At 38.4% G+C, this 17488-nt stretch overlaps 1 protein-coding gene across 1 annotated transcript in view; it reads left to right on the top strand.

Annotated features, from left to right (window-relative positions):
- The first annotated feature begins 1202 nt into the window (after positions 1-1202).
- Positions 1203-17488, top strand: part of foxo1a (forkhead box O1 a) — a 36434-nt gene continuing 20148 nt past the window's right edge. Inside the window, 1 exon segment of the mRNA XM_032590739.1 lies at positions 1203-2189. Coding sequence (XP_032446630.1) covers positions 1557-2189 — 633 coding nt within the window. The 5' untranslated portion in view covers positions 1203-1556.

Here is a 17488-nt window from a genome sequence, read left to right as displayed (position 1 = left end):
GACAAAGAGAGAGAGAGAAATAGAGAGAGATCAAAAAGACGTTATGTTGTCCAGATGTTGCAAAAGGGGCTTTTTTGATGAATCATTATGTGCATCACAACTGCACTGCACTTTTGATCCATTTAGAACATACCCTTTTAACATTTCTTGCTCTTGATCATTATGGGGCTCAGCTAACATGTTGCCTGAGAATTTTTTTTATCTACCATTTAAAAGCTTCCATTGTTTTTTAACGTAGGCAAAAAACATTCCAGACTGAATAAAGAGTATTTTTGAATAGCAATTATCAAATCTTGCCACAGATGTTTAAGTGGGGTTAGGTCTGGATATTGCCATGTTATACTATTCTATGACAGCTATGACTGTATGATCTGTTGGAAGGTAACCTCTGCTATTGGATAAAGTGTTTTGCAGATTTTCTTCCTTCAACTTCAGCTACATCTTGCTTCAGGTGACCCTAATGAAAACATTTCGTCATTCAGCTTGATGCTGCCACCACATTCATCAACCAACTAATCAGAAACATTGATTTGATTCTTGGTTTTTTGTTGTTTTGTTTTTTTTACCTAAAAAATTGCACCATGGAAAATATAACTAGCCTAATTTTATTTGAAAACTAAATGTTTTTTTAATTTACAATACTTGATTTCATCTGCTCTACCTTGAACTCACAGTCTAAATATACACTATATATATACATACTGTATATATACATACTGTATATATATATATATATATATATATATATATATATATATATATATATATATATATATATATATATATATTCAATCATGTTCAGTAAATTAGAATGTGTGTTCCAATGAAGCTCATTTGTGAGACAGAAAGTAACTTTTGAAAACTTTATTCTTATAGTATTTAACAGAAACAAGAAAAAAGGGTGTAATTAAATGTCTTTCTTTGTGTGTTACTGAAATAGGCAAGTGTTACTGCACTTTTTAATAATATAATATAATATAATATAATTCTAGGGGAGAAATTTACAACAAAAACTGTTATAGAAGCCAGATTACTTTAGAGAAAGTCGATTAAACTGACATTTAAAAGTACTTTGGAAGACTATCTGAGAACTAAATGTATTTTTGGTCCTTCTCAGAATAAAACCAGAGGAGCTTTTAAAATAGCATTCATTGGTGGCTCAGGGCTGTCAGTCAAATGTGGGTGGTATCAGTTGACAGATGAGACTTCCAGTAAGTCCTCCTCACATGCTCTACAACACAGAGTCAACAGGCTGTGCGGGACATCAGACGGAACATCACCACGACTGGACAACATAAACAAACCAGCGATCCAGCAGAACCGTCCCACCAACTCAACTTTAGCCCCCTTGAAAGACCACTCGGTCGCAGACTTTTTTCAACTGCTTCACGTTTCCACCGGCTTGGGATGTAACTTCCAGTGAGGATTTTGCGCCCAGGCGGAGCACTGAGACTTTTCTTGAGTTTCTTAACATTTCAAAAACGTAAGTTTTGACTTATTTAGAAGGTGTCACACTTATATGACATTGTAAGAACACTCGGTCATCTCTCGACACCATGGCGGAAGCGGCCCAGCAGCCACACCTGGTGGAAATCGACCCGGATTTCGAGCCCCTTCCGCGGCCCCGGTCGTGCACTTGGCCCCTGCCCCGGCCGGAGTTCATCAACCCGGGAGACTCCAACACCTCGTCGCCGGTGCCGTCCGTGAAGCAGGAGCCCGGCGTTGGCAATGCGGAGTTCATCAACAATCTGAGCCTGCTGGAGGAGAATGAAGACTTCACGGAGCAGAAGCCGGTCATCCTGTGCAGCGAGTTTCAGTGTCAGGAAAACTGCGTCCACCAGCAAGCCCAACAGCAACATCATCACCAGCATCAGCAGCAGCACCCAAACCCGCAACTCCCGCATCAGCAGCAGCAGCAGCAGCAGCAGCAGCAGGTGCCTCTGCTCTCCACCCCGGTGGGCTCCTCACCTTCGGCAGCCGCAGCAGCTGCTGCAGCCGCTGCACAGAGGAAGAGCAGCTCCTCTCGGCGGAACGCATGGGGGAATATGTCATATGCAGACCTCATAACCAAAGCTATTGAAAGTTCTCCAGAGAACAGACTAACGCTGTCTCAGATTTATGACTGGATGGTGAAAAGTGTGCCTTACTTCAAGGACAAGGGAGACAGCAACAGCTCTGCAGGCTGGAAGGTATGTCTGACTGTTTTCATACTTGCTTCTTGGAGTTTACTGTGGACAACATTAGCGATGCACCAATCATGTTTTTTTCCTGACTGATACCCATTACCGATTTTTTTTGAAGAAGTAAAAATACATTTTAAATTGGGGTTTGTCACAGTCTTTTAACTAAATTGTAATTTGACTTTACTCACAATTTAGTCAGTTGACAATAGTGTAAAGCTATATTCAAATACTTTTTAGTTCACTTTTATCAGGAAAATATATATATTTTTTACATCAAAGTCTAATATTTATTTTAGAATGCAATAGAAATAAACTTATATCTTGCAACACAAACAATCTATCCCACCGTTCCTCAAGCTAAAATTAAATATGGATCCTTCCAGTATTTTTACAATTTAGTTTTTATTCAATAGCATAAATTTCACTCATTTCTGCTGTAGTTTTAGTCATTCTGCATGTGGTTTTAGTTGTTCAGAAAAGGTCTGGCTAGGTCAAAACATTTTTGTCAACAAAGCTGATAAAACTTTGACCTGCTAGTTTCGGTTTTAATATTTTAAAATTCAAATGACTATGATCCATAAAACAGGAGAAAGAAAAGTGCTGTCAAGAATAGTCACAACAAATCTGATATTTATGCAGCAAAACCTGTCATTGGTTGATGCATTTAGAGACTGAAAATGGTATGAAGTTCTTACCATCTGTGGTTAAACATCTTTTGCTGTTTTTACTGTTGGGGAAACAATGATCGGCACTGATCAGTGCCAATCAGGTGAAGATTGGCCAATGCCAGTTCTGCCTATGCCAGTTCCTGTACAATGTTATCCACAGGGGAATTTTTTGTGTCTGTGGTATTTCACAGTGGGTTTTTATGGACTTCATTGTGTTTTATGCTGTTTTTATCTCATGTGGTATAACTGTAATATCCCCTCTGGGGAGATTTGGCTTCTCTGTGGTGCTTGATAGACAAGGAATTTATTTTGTATCCTTTGTTTTAGAGTTGTTTACTTTTATATCTCCATTGTGTTGTCTGTGTTACTGGCATGTTATCTTTTGGTCTACATTTTCACAAATGATTCATTCATCAGGATTTTCCTGGTTGATCATGTCTGACCTGTCGATTTTAATTTGTGACACTTCAGGTTTTTTTTCTCCTATTCAGACATGAATCTTTTATGTTTTCACATAAAAGAGAAAACAATATGCTCCACTCATACTGCATGTCCCTAACATTTTTAATCTTTCTTAAACTCAAAAAGTACACGCCGTCAAAAATTAGAGCTGATCAAGAGAAAAATTGGCCTAAGCCGATCCCCAGCTGACTGATTGGTACATCTTTCATTTCACCTCACGATTAAGTTTAGATCATTGCTTTTTCAATGGTCTTAACTGAAAAAGCATGCAAGAACATTTAAATGCCAATGAAATTGTTAATTGTACCATGTCTTACAACCAGTACATTATAATTTTGCAAACTTGTCTGTTACTACCATCACCTTAAACAGTCATCTGACTTCTTACTGCACAATGTGACTTATGTGAGTCTCCTGACTCAACAGGATTTTTTTTTTCTTCCAGTTTGGCGTATTGATCTTTTAAACATGGTAATCATGGTAATCACTGTACCGCTGAGGCAGCTCCCCTCTGTTTTTTCTTGTCCTGCGAAAATGTTGTACATTTTCAGGCTGAATCACAGTTTTCCACATTGGACTGTGGAACTCCAATGCAGCTGAGTTTAAGCGGCTATGTCGTAAGGAGACACTGGAGCCGATCATGTGTCCTAGAAACTTTCCCAAAACATTACACAAGAGTAGATTCAAAATTTCTGATGTGGTGTGAAAGAAAGCATGCCTACTGAGGACCATTGAGGGGCGAAAATGTTTCGTTCATTTAATTTATTGTTTGGAGAAACATAGTTTCATTGATGTCTGACAATAAATTAATGACAGTCTGCTTTCCCAGCAGGAAATCATAGTGAGCCCATAATACTGAAAGATTTACTACGACTGTTCTCTATTGTAAGCTGTCCGGGTTTTTGAAATTTGAAGCAGTTGTAGATTTTTTCTTTATTGTTTGGGCTGTCTCCATCTGAGCAACCTCATGTGCTGAAATTTGACATATGTGTCAGTCACGGTTATTGGAGAAAATATTGTTTTTTAGTGCTTATGCTGAATCTGACACAGATTGATATAAACAATACTGATTCACTTGGATTTTCACTGTTTTCATGCAGGTATTTTTTCTTTTTTGCAAACATTTTGCTTCATATTCATCTGTCTGACCTCCAGGATTTTAGTAAATTAGCTTAAAATTCACATTGAGTTGTCAGATGTTGTCCCACAAGTGGAAAAACCCTTCCAGTGTAGTGGAATACTCTCAGTAAACAAAGCCGTCAATGGACAGATGTGGTGCACGGGGGGACTGATATTGTTCAAGTAGATTTTTACCTGAAGTCAATTACCCACTGTTTATTCTGGATGTGCATTTTTGCTCTAAAATGTTCTCGCAGTGCGTTTTCATACGATTTGTGGGCTAAACACAAACACAAAGTCGTAAGCAGGATTCATTGCTTTTACTTGAGAAGGTGCATCATTATTTAATCCACATGCAAAAAAACTACCTGCCTACAGGATTTCTTTGATAACTATCCTACATTGCATTAAAATTTTTATTGTATTTTTGCTATTTTAATGATTGTCTTTTGAAAGCTTAGCCAGTATGAGATCCTCACAATAAAATGTTATTTGCTAAAAAAAAAGTAAAACAAAATCTACCCAAAAAATTATTGAATCGCCATTATTGGAGACAGGAAAAAAAAAAAAACGGTTATTTCCACTTCTGCTGAAATAAAGTAACTTATTGACTATAATTAACATTTATTTATCATGTTGATTTGGATATGTCATGGCTGTTTTTGTTCCCAAACAATTCAATTGCATTTCCTGTAAGTGAGGAAAAATTGTAGCAATGTTCTTTCACCCAGCTGACCCAGAGTTTTCAGCAACAGGTCTGGTCTAAGACTTTCTCTGACATAGCTTTAAGCAGACTTTAAACCGTAGCAACATTTTGACAGAATATTTGTGCAACCTTGGAATATATTAATGCATGGAACCATTTTTAATTTGTAATAATAGTAGGAAACCAGAAGCAAGATTCCTGGAAGAAAGGTGTTGGTACCCCACTTTCAGTTTTTCAGCCATTGATCATTATATTTTTGGAGTCCTGTATAATGAGATAATTTGTGACTTTGTTATAGCAAAACAGTGTTACAAAATATCAACGCTGGTTAATTGTCTCCAGCACTCTGATTTGCATCAGTCAATTTTTATTTTATAACATATGTAACAGAGTCACACTGACAGAATTTTAACATGTTTTTTGTCTGATCTACTGCATCTAAGTTAACAGCTTTCCTCTCTGTTGCTGTAGCAGCCATGTAGCAGTTTGTGTGTGACTGGCAGCCCAGTGAGGGGTGCTTGGCTACCCCCTGGGTTTGCCGCCTTTCCTGCCATGTTGGGGGTGTTTAAAACTGAGTAATTCTGTTGGAAATCAAAGTACCATTCAGTACTGCTGAGAGGAGTTATTCATAGAGCTCGGTTCCACACAGGGGGCCTGTCACACAATGTATCTTCAGCAGGAGCTCAGTTGTAAGGCAGCCCAATCTCAAAAGACATTAATATAATTAATATTTAAACTAATTTTCTCCTTTTAAATTTTGACAGATTTCCAATTAGTTTTTGGTAAATCTTGAATGGCTAATTCTATTCCAATCAGCTAAGTTCTACTATAATATAAGAACAGTTTGAGAAATATTTAAAAAAAATAAAAAAATTCTGATAGTGGCGGCAATAAAGTCAGTCTACTGACTGTGAGAGGATAGTTGCTGGGAAACAGTTTTAAGACAAAGCTATTATGAAGTGTCCATTTTAATCTATCTTTGGCATCTTATATTAGCATTTGCATCATTAGCATTGTTGTAGCCGTTAGCATGGCTAACATTACTACAACAGCAGTCTCCAATTGTAAATTCTACATAACTTAGATCACTAGCTTAGCTGGATGCTCCCAAAAGTTATCAATGTTTCCAAATCTTGCATGTTCTATGACAAGCAAAGGTTGGAATTTCAAAAGGTTAAAACATGACATCTTTACTTAACTCTGTTCAGCCTTTGTCTAGCTACAAGACACTGAAATAATCTGTGTCGTTGAAGCTTTTACTTTGAAGATTGTTGTCATTGCAACTTGATAACACTTATTTTGTGTGATGGAATGACTAATCAGAAAATGAGCTTATGATTGACTGGTCAGAAGTTACGGTTAATCAAGCTAAAATTTGGTCAGTTCTGGTCTCATCTCTCATATTTTAACATTTTTGTCTTCATTGTTTTGGCTTGTTGCTATCCTAATTTTTATCTGTTACCCACATTCTGTCTCAAATGGGACAAAATAACTCTCTGGAAATACAAAAGCATGTTGGTTTCATTAGTTAAAGGCACATATTCTGTTAATGCAGATGCTGGAAAAGTAATTTTGATAAAAGCACTCACACCAAATCACCTTAACAGAACACAAATCACTGAATCAGAAAACAATATGTGGTTTGTGCTGATTCACTGATTGAGTAAGTCTTTGGCTGACAGTGGTTTCTATGTGAGCTACAGTAGACATGACTGGCCGCATATCAAAAAAATACTTGGTTTCCTTAACACCTTCAGATATTAATTATAATTAACTTGAGGATGGTTTATTGCTGTGACTATCTACTGTTAGTGAAGAAAGCACATAAAGTTCTCATTAATATCTAATTAGGGTTCTGTGCTCTGTAAATGTACAGAGCTCATTTCACAGTCCCACTAATCTTCCACGGTAGGTCCAGTCTAAGCTGAGTCATGACAGCCTCCACACTTCTCAGGCCGTCTGTGACAGTGTGAATTTGGAGGACAGTTGTGTCAGGTGGGATCAGCTTGGTCTGGGCACTGGCCCAAGCCCAGGATGCCACCTGATGGGAAAGAGAGCAGATGGCACAAACAATGCATCACCAAACATTTTTGCTGAGCTCATTCTCCATGTCTTAGATCTGTGCACATTTTATGATCAGTTATTTCCCTTTGTAAAGCGTTATTGCCAGAAATGCAGGGACAGCTCCAGAAATTAGGCTATCATTGAAAAATTCTCTTCTTTTTTTTTAATTCAATTAAAAAAGTGAAATGCATTTATTATATAGATTCATTGCACGCACTAATACGTTTTGATAATTTATTCGTGTTAATTTTGATTATTTTTGCTTACACAAAGTTATAAGAGTATTATACAGATGGAATGGCAGTTATATGCTCTGTACAATCACATTAGTAGAAGGTTATGTGGAAGGAAAATGTGTGCTTCAAAAGCTCAAGTATTAGTCAGCACATGAAATTTTAGAGTGCTTCATGTCTCCCTCTACTGATAAGCTTTATTGCTGATTTTATTTTTCAAGAGGTTTCGACACTTTCCAAACTACCACAAAACTGCTTATACCTGTCTTTGTCACCATAGAATCAATGTGTTTTATTGGCCAGGAAGCTCACTTGACCTGATCCCTATGGAGAATCTGAGGCATATTGTTTAGAGCAAGATGAGAGACATCAGAACCAACAATGCAGACAAGCTATAGACTAGTATTAAAGAAACCTGGGCTTCATGAACACCAATTTGGTGCTGCATCATTGGCGCCTTTATTATAAAACTTAACAGAAATACGTGCTTGACTTCTGTTATTCTGCGTGTAAAGAATCTGTATAGTATATTAGTTTAACTTTATGAATGGAATTAATGAGATGAATAAAGTCACACATTAAAATAACACGAGGTACGCATGCATTCATACCTGCCAAAAATCTGTTCTTTTTCTGCTTTTACGTCACTACAGGATAAATATTTGCTTTAAGCTGGTGGAGCCTGATGGCTCAGGTGCGTTTGATGTCAGTATCAGGATCAGTTCAGTCAGAGATTTCCTCCGTACACGGCGCTCTCTTGACCTGAAATTCCTCAACCTACGCTGGTAAATACTCCCACGGAACTCAAAACAAACTGTAGCAGCGGACAAACACATCGGTCCGAGCAGATTGTACGGCAAGCGGCACAAGGGTCATTACCATGTCAATGCGCCTATTGACTCCCATCCCACTCAGTCTTACTGTAAACACTGACTTTGACAGGAGAAAGGTTCTGCTCCAGCGTTTTAACAGAATAACTCCCAAGCACCTGCAACACCATAGAAGCGAATGACAACTGAAATGATTTAAAGATATATTTATCTTTCAAATCAGACAAATGACCCAGGATAGTATCATAAGTTGATAGTTTTCTTAAAATATCAAACTTTTCATTTGATCACTTCCTGTCCCAGTACAAAAATTATGAACCAGTAAATTAAACATTTCAACCAGTAATGGGTAAAAACTGAATATAGCCTCTCATTACTGGGTTTTGCTGGTTATTTACATCACACTAACAGTTGCTTGTTTCTGCATTTTTATCTTACCTTTGACATCCAAATGCAGTTATGCAATCTGTGGAAGACAATTAAACATCCCGCTTAAAAAAATGATTGCGTTATGCAACAAATTTTTCATTGGAAATTACTCAGAGTTGAACTGAATCATTTTGTAATTGCTCAGTTGCAAATTGGCTGAATCATCCCTAGGCTTCACCATGGGTCTGTCAATTGATGCTTTGTTTAATTTCTGAAAGCTGTTGATAAGAGTTACTTAAACTTAAACTGTTGAGATTTTATCAAATATAATCAAAGCTGGTTTTAAAACAGGCCAGTCTTTGTTCACCTAGAACATGAACAAGTCCTCTCAAATTCTGAGAAAGCAGGAAGGAACTCAAAAAGAGTGAACAACCAAGCTTTTATAAAATGGATATCAGAACTTATTGTTAACTTATTGTTTCCATTTCTACCAAGTATTGACTTGAAACCTACTTTTACCCAACTCATGACATAGCATAAGCCCTGATTCAAAGACTAGTTTTTGGCACAATGAGTAGCTATAGCAATTATCTAGTTGTCGTATTTTTTCAGAGCTTAAAGATGGTTGGCATGGCTTTTTTAAATCTGGTCTTTCTCTTTGGCCATTTTTTCTCTACCGGAGGCTTCTTCAATATTTTGTGACATTTATTTTGGTAATTGTTTGACGGGAACAAGTACTTATGGTGTGGTCCCTTTGTACTTTGGAGTTAGATTTTCTGAGTTCCCATTCGGTAAAACTATAGTGCTCCCTAAAGTCAGAATTTAAACTGGAAAAGAAAGAAGCTATTGATTGATATTGCCTTTTTATGCTGTCTTTTCAGTTGCAAGCCCTTGAAATGGCAGGCATGAACTAGATTTACTTTGGGTTAATCTCAATGTAAATTGTCCCAAATTAACAGTATTTGAACAATAATAATGTATATCTGCGTTTTTCTAATATTGTCAGCCTTAGAAATAAAACCCTTCAAAAAATTTCCCTCAAAGCGAGGAATGATGAACACTCTTCAGTTGAATTGAGGCAGTTAAGTAACTTATAGGCTACAGTTTAACTCTTTGTTGTTTTTGAGCAAGGATACAGAAAGCTATTTAATGTTGGAATGTTTGCCCTATAAACCTCTGAAATATGGCTTAAAGTCAACCAGAAGCTGAGACCGAAGGTGTTATAATCCTGATTAAGCACAAAGCTAGTTGAACTTTGTCACAACTTTAAGATTGTTAACTTCCCTGAAAGTGTTTTAAGTGGGACAGAAAGTTAGATAGAACAGCAATCCTCTTCTTTCAGCTGGTTCAAAACACACACACACACAAGGACACCCCAACACTCAAAAAGCACACACACCAAACCCCTGTGAAGCATTTAAGGAGTCTAGCCTTGGCATTGTCCCAAGACATGAGGGGCAGCTGTGATTCTTAGGCAAAAAGAACTGAAGGAGCTCTCCTCACCCTCCTCCCCATTTCCTGCCTGCACTGTCTGCTCTTCATTCCCAGTTTCTAGCCTCAGCAAAAAGCAGGTCACACTTAATTTTTTAAAAGGTTACCAGACACTCCCCTCCTTTGTTTTCTCTCCATATTCTTTTGCCATTGTCAAACCTTCAGCTACACCAGGGGCTTCCATTCCTTGTACAAAACCAAAGAGCTAAAGATTAAGGGAAGGAGAGTCCCAGAAAGCTCCAAGTTCAGTCTGGGTGACACTTGTGAGGAGTTGCATAACAAGACATTTACTGGAATCAGGGAGCCGCAGGCCAAAGTCTGGTGCCACTGGTTAGTCAGCGGAACTGTGAGGCCTGTGTTGGAGATATGTGGGACGCTAGTCTTCTGTGGGTGTGTGCGTGTGTAGGCGTGCGTGAGTGTGTGAGTGCACACACATAACCTGGGCCTCATAATTAAAGCTCTTCTGCTGGCAGATGCACAATCACGATGGCAGACAGACAGGCAGACACAGGGAACATTCCAGCACATGCTTTTATATCCTTTTCTTTACTGTAGAGGAATACTTTGTGTCTTTTTTTTTTCTTCCCGCCTGATTTCAATGCGGAAACTTTTAAAACTGCCTGTACTCTTCACTTACTGGATCACATTTCATTTTGTAGTGCTGAATTACCATAACTGCACACAGGGGGTGTCAAGCAAAGTGGGAATGGACATAGGAACTGATTTATGGGCACCATCAAGTTGGATGGAATGTATCTGTAAACATGTCTTTTTAAAACTTTAGGACAGATTTTGGATTGAATTAAGGTATGACCTTTGACTGGGCCATTGCAAAACATATACTGTATATGCTTTGATATAAGTCAGCCAAAACTGAGCAGTTTCCTGCTGAAATGAAGTTATGCAAAACAGGGCCACCACACTGGTTGCTGCAAACAGCAAACGGAACTTCTTATGGCATATTTTCAGCAATTGCTTCTTCTCACATCAATGGATTGGATCTCTCTGGCTTGTCAGTAGTTACTGGAGGTCCTTTGTTTTTTCTTCTACAACAGCTCTCCTTCTCCTACTGCAAAACAGTACATTGTTCCTTCTTGGATTGTCTTTGCTTATTTGGATTATTCAGATAATTAGTTTAATATATTAATTAAAAAACTGAAGGTTTTTCTTTTCACATCATCTGATTTTTATGCCCTTGTAAGTACAAGTCAATCAGTTTGTTTTGATGGTGCTGGCAGGGAACGATGTAACATTGTGACGTAACTGTGCTGATCCAAGCTGATCTGATGGAGCAACAGCATGATACTAGTAGCCCCACAGACGATTTCACAACGTCATGTTTTCCCTTCTATCCTGCTCCAGATTTGTTTACCTCCTCAGCTCCGGCACTACTATTGCTCTCTGCACTCTTTCATTCTTGTTTGCCCAGAAGGGCTTTAGGGGATTTAATCAAACTTCAGTAGACTGAAGCAGTAAACAGGCACGACAGCAGGGCAGAGTTATGGCACAGCACAGCTATCAAATGATGTTTGCATGTTGATGTCTAAGTGTGGAACACGTGTGTTTATTTATGGATGCTATTCTGATGAAATGACATCACATCATTTTAACTTCAGCTGAATGTTTCTAATTTATCTCATGTTGGACTTCTTCATTGGTGTCCTTGTTTTACAGTTTGATCTCATTTGGTGCATATTAAGTAAAGATCTGTTTATTTGTATATCTGTATAACAAAAATCTGTATATTTTTGTTATACAGTTTTTTTTATATAGCACTGATCTCGTCTTTTAAAAACAAAATTATTCAATTTATATAAATAAATATATAGTCAATTCAGTCCTATCATACAGACAAATATAATGCAAATTACAATGGATCTTCACTTGTTCGTTGTTCAGTATTTGAGGATTCACCTGCTTGCAGAGTTTTCTGTGGAGCGCTACTTGAAATTATTTACTGAAAAATCACATATTTGTGGATTTTTTAGCATCTTTGGAAGCTGAGATACCTGCTACTCGACACGCTATTGGCTTGTGTTTGTAAAGCAGCCGATCCAGGAGTGCCATTCATTTGCCTTGCCGTTGATTGACTGTATCCTCAAGAGCAGAGATAAGAAAGCTTCAGTGGTTTCAACTATGCAAATTAAAGCATGTTAAAGTGCATTTCATTTTAGAACTGGTAAAATAGGCAATTGTGAGGGATTCCAAAGGGAGTCTCAAATATTTGTGGATTTCAGCTATCCAATTCAGGTCCCTACATCCCTCGAACATGGGATCTACTGTATTCTAAATCAATCCTATTAATAAATACAGGTGAGTTGTGTTTATAATACAAACTGAAAAAAAACCAGTTGGTTTCAGCAGTCCCTCCACCAGACAGGGCATGTTTTTTTTTTCTAAGTTTTGCGGTTTTAGATAACTTTTTTCTTGTGTAAGTGAACTTAAATATGGCTGCTTGGCTGACCCCAGGTCTTTCATGTCTTTCAACCTTCAACAACAGCTTAAGGTTTTTGGTTGTAACATGAATAAATGTGAAAAGCTCAAGGGGCATGAATCCTTTTGCAAGGCACTACATCAAACTACAAGACTTTTCTAAAAGTAGGTCAAACATACTCGGTAAGAGCACCTTCCATTTACACAGCATGTGTTCTGAGCTGTGGAATACTTTTTTTTTACTCGAGTTAGTGAAACATCAGGTGCTGCAGCTGGTAAATTAACACTTACTGAGCCTTTATATAACAGGACTGAACTCTGGAAAATCCCATATTGTGACCCTTTCATTTTCAAACAAATCAGGTGGAATGTGTACCCGGCTGATTCCACCCACCTCAGACGCTGTGCTCCTGCCAGTGTTTTGTTTTGTCAGTCCCCATTTTCTGGCTGCAGCCCAGAGGACAGACCACTCAGTGTCCTGGCTGACCACTAACTTCACAGTGAGTGTAGCCGTAACAGCAAAGAGTTAGGTTTTCAGCTAAAGAGGGGAGGAGCACCAAATCTAGGGGGTTTACACTAAGAGTGAAAATATGGAGTAGAGATCATGTTAGCTTGCCAGGTAAACAGTCATTTAGGATGAGTCAGAATGTTTTGTTTTTCTCAGAGCGGGTTTGGTAGTAGCGGGACAGGAGCACGTGATACTTTGTTTTGGTCGCGGGTCTAGCCGGGCTTGGCGCAGAGTGTGCTTTTGCCCCGCGTGCCGTCGCAGCTTCTCATCTTTCACACAAACTGAAGAAAACAACCCAAACCAAAAAAATAAATCTCCTGATTCTTTTTGCAGGAAGACATCGACATTGTTTTACGGTGCAAAAAGAGGAACTGTCGATGTTTTAGTGTTAAAACGAGAAATGAAAGTCCCCAGTACTTTTTCACATGTGAAAATCCGCTCTCGTGGATCTCTGAACTGGATTGCAGACCCGTGGGGAGGGCAGCGTTCTAACGGGACTGCTCGCTCGCTGCCCCGGGCCCCAAACCACTGGCATTACCCAAACCCACATTGTTGTGCAATTCCTGCCCTAAAGCGATTATACACGGTGCCTGTCAGACTGGCCTGGCATTATCACACCATCACACATTCACTCGACCCTCTCTGTCACACTCATGAATGCTCAGCAGTGGAAATTTAAATCTGTGATTAATTCAGAGTGAGACTGAGAGTATGGTTTTAAAGATCTCTTTATTTGTCTCCCAATGATTCATTCCTATTCTTGCTGTACGTAATTGACGCAAAAGATTAGAATTAATCACCCACTTAACCTAAAAAAAAACCCCTCAACACTTGTTTAAGACTTGATATAAAGTGATATTTTTAGGTGGCGGCCGTAATGTGAGAAAGGTCAGTTGATGTCATGAGCCTTGTGAGTGAGACGAAAAGTTTCTATTCAGCAGTTTCTGCTTCTTTCACTATTTGAAGTATTACTTCAGATGATATTTGAACCAGCACTTAGCTGTTCTTAAGTTCATGTCTTTGAGAGTGTCTTGCCCTTTAGCCTTTGAGCTTTTCAGCACTGTATTGCATTACAGGAGGATTAGAGGCACTGAAAAAGAAAAAAATATCAGACTTTAATCTAAGAATTCACACTTTTTTTCTCAGAAATCTTAGTTCTCCGAATTCTGACTTTAAACTCAGAAAACTTTGGAGTCCCCCTCAACAAAATTAAAAAAAGTCACTTGAACTCAACTTGTTCCTCCAGAAAGTTAGTTCTTTAATTTTTGGCAAGTCGTCTTTGCAAAATGGCTCAACCTTAGTCAGACAGAATGTAAAGTATCTGTGAGCATCAGTTTTCAAGTCTTTCTACAGATTCTCCTTTGGATTTGTTGTTGACTTTGACTTGGCCATTCTCAGTCATGAATAAGCTTTCGGGGGTTTTCACACCTGATAGTGTGGTAGACATGGTTCAAGTGGGGATCAAAATAGCAACATTTGTTACTATTTCATCTGTGTCAATCAAACCAAACTGTTTGAAAAACCTGCTGTCTCCCTCACCTGTGGTGGCGCTGTACCAAAAACCTCTCAAGAAGACATGAGCACTAATTCCTTCTTCACAAAATGTAAACAAAAATGGGGTGACATTAGGCCTGTCGCGATAAACGATAAATCAATTAATCGTACGATAAATTAAAACTATCGACGTCATTTTCATTATCGGCATTATCGTCTCTTCCGACCTTTTTCTCTTTCAGCTAATGACACTGAATGAAAAAAGGCTCAACTCCGGTGCTCTGCACTGACCCTCCCTTCCTCATTCCCTTAGGGTAAAGCCCAGCGCACACGACACGATCTTAGAGCTGTCGGCCGATTGTCGGCCCATTTTCAAAACCTGACAGATCACACATTAGCCGACAGAAATCCTTGGTAAAACGGTTCGATCGGGTTCGTTCCTGCCGTGTGGTGTCCAACAATGGGCACAAAATAATGGCTACAAGTCCAGTTAACTAATTTTAAAACCAGGCATTAATTAATGCTTTACTACAATCTACCTGCAATGCATGTGGCTAGTGTCAGCGTAAAGTCCTGACTGAATGAAAATCATTATAACCTATTTACGTCACGTTAATGAACAGCTGAAAAGTTACCGGGTTTATCAACTGCGGTAGCAATTTCGCTCCAACTCCTCCCCTTGTCGTTTCTATATTCTTTGCATGTTGAATAAACATTAATGTTGTTTCCACATATCATCTCCAATGTCCGCTGGACTTCGTGTTCCGCCGTGTCAGCTGTTTGGGATTCCCCGACGTAATTTCCCCTCAGAAAGCACGGAGGAGAAGCCGCGCTTTCTGATTGGCTACCTGTCACATTCAACAGGCTGCGTTAAAGATCCCAGTCGGGGAAAAAACCCTGATTTGGATTGGAGTGGCAACAACGATCTACCATAACACACCACACAATCTTAGAAAGACCAACTTTCTAAGATTGTTGTAAGGGGAAAAATAGGAGCAAAAAATCATGTAGTGTGAACTATTGCATCATGTAGTCGATGTGCCCATTTTCTCTATTTAAATCTAATGATTATTGAAGGGCAACATAGTATACAGACTTCATAATCTTTTGGTTGAATGCAGTATTTATTTCCACTTTGGCTTTATGTTTAGGTTTTATTCAAGTACATTTTTTGTTAATGGAGACTGAGAATCCATTTTATTTTTGTTTTTGGTTGTTTTGTTTATTTTGTTTATCAGTTCCAGTGTTTAGTGTTCTTTTGAAAATAAAGTGTATCTATCTTTGGCAAGAAATCGCATGCATTATTACGTCATTTCAGTGTAAAAAGGTCTTCAAACAATATTATCGTTTATCGCAATAATTTTTGAGACAATTAATCGTTCAGCAAAATTTGCTATCGTGACAGGCCTAGGTGACATCAAATTTTAGCAGTTTGTAGGATTTCTCTTTTTCTTTGGCAAATGGCCATGAGCCATTTCTTCTGCTTGCATTCGATTTGCACATTTGTTTTAGTTGTATTTACCCAGAATGCCCTGTGCAATAGTTCCCTTCCTGCTTTTTAAGTGGTGCTTGGTATTCACATATGCATTCAACTGAACCAAGACCTAAGTTTCTAAGCGGAAAAGAGTTCTGACTGGAAACCTCTCCATTGTAGCCCTCTGTGTATGTTTAGGATGGCTGTCCTGCTGAAAGTCAACTCAGTTTTTTGTCCTTCATCATAATATCATCTGCTCATTATGATGAAACTATCATGTTTCATGATAGGATGGTAATCTACTGTGTTTCCTCTACAAAGAGCATTTTTTTGCATGTGTTCCTTTTTTATCTTCTCTGAACATGGAAGTGGTGTGAATACTTCTGCAAGGTGCTACATTTATGTCTTTGTATCATTCAGGAACAGACTGTGAGCAGCAGAAACAAGATGAAGAAAAGTGTCCGATTAATTTAAAGCACTCCAGGCTGAGTCTATCAGTTTATTCTGTGTCATCAGCTCACAGGAGCAACATCGATGTCTTTTCTAGAACCTGTCACCGGCACTTTTCTCCACCTACTTCATCTTCTACTTTTGAAGATGTAAATTTCAAACCTCTCACTGACAGGAAGCGGGCTTTTTAGAAAACAGCTCAAGGTATGCAGCACCATCGCAGTGATGTCATGCGCAGAGGAAGCAACGGGGAGCGTGATGCCAGATTCAGTGGCTTCTTCCTCTTCCAGTTTCCTTAATTTTTCAACATCCTTCATCTGAACTCTGCTGAGAGCAGGAAGTGAATCACTCTTGATGCTTGTCCATGTAAATTCTCACATTATTTTTTTTTACTTCACATTTGACAATTTTCCAAATAATAGTGTGTGGAAATTAGCTAAATATTATATATTAGAGTAGGGATATGATACTGATATTAACAATATTGCTGTTCACCTGTATTACATATTATAAATATTTCCTGACCTTTTGGACATTGTGAAAAAAAACAACTGACATTGCTTCTTTGCTTCAGTGAAACATCCCACAATCCTTTTCTGCATCACTACAAACACCACATGACCAAGCCCCAGTTATACTTATAGGGCCATTAATGATATGTTAAAAATAGACATCGGCCATTACTAATGTTAATGACGATATATCCTGCATTTCTACATCAAAGTCTAAAATCAGACCATGCTTCTGACATGAATTGGTGCTAATCTGTATTTAATAAAGACTTCACTGATCAGTAACTCTCTTTTGTCCAATAATGTGTAATGAGCAGCACTTTGTCTTCAAAATAGCAGACTCTGGACTTTGAGTCAAGGATTTAATGCTGCACACTATGCCTGTCGTAATAAGCAATTAATTGCATCATTGGCCGTGCTGATCAGAGGCAAAAAATATTCCCACTCCACAGACACAGCTCTGTCCATTTTACAGACTCACATTGTGTGGCA

The sequence above is a fragment of the Xiphophorus hellerii genome, chromosome 18 (genome assembly GCF_003331165.1).
Source record: "Xiphophorus hellerii strain 12219 chromosome 18, Xiphophorus_hellerii-4.1, whole genome shotgun sequence".
Classification (NCBI taxonomy): Eukaryota; Metazoa; Chordata; class Actinopteri; order Cyprinodontiformes; family Poeciliidae; genus Xiphophorus; species Xiphophorus hellerii.
Note: the sequence above shows the minus strand (reverse complement) of the source record. Positions and strands in the feature narration are given on the sequence as shown.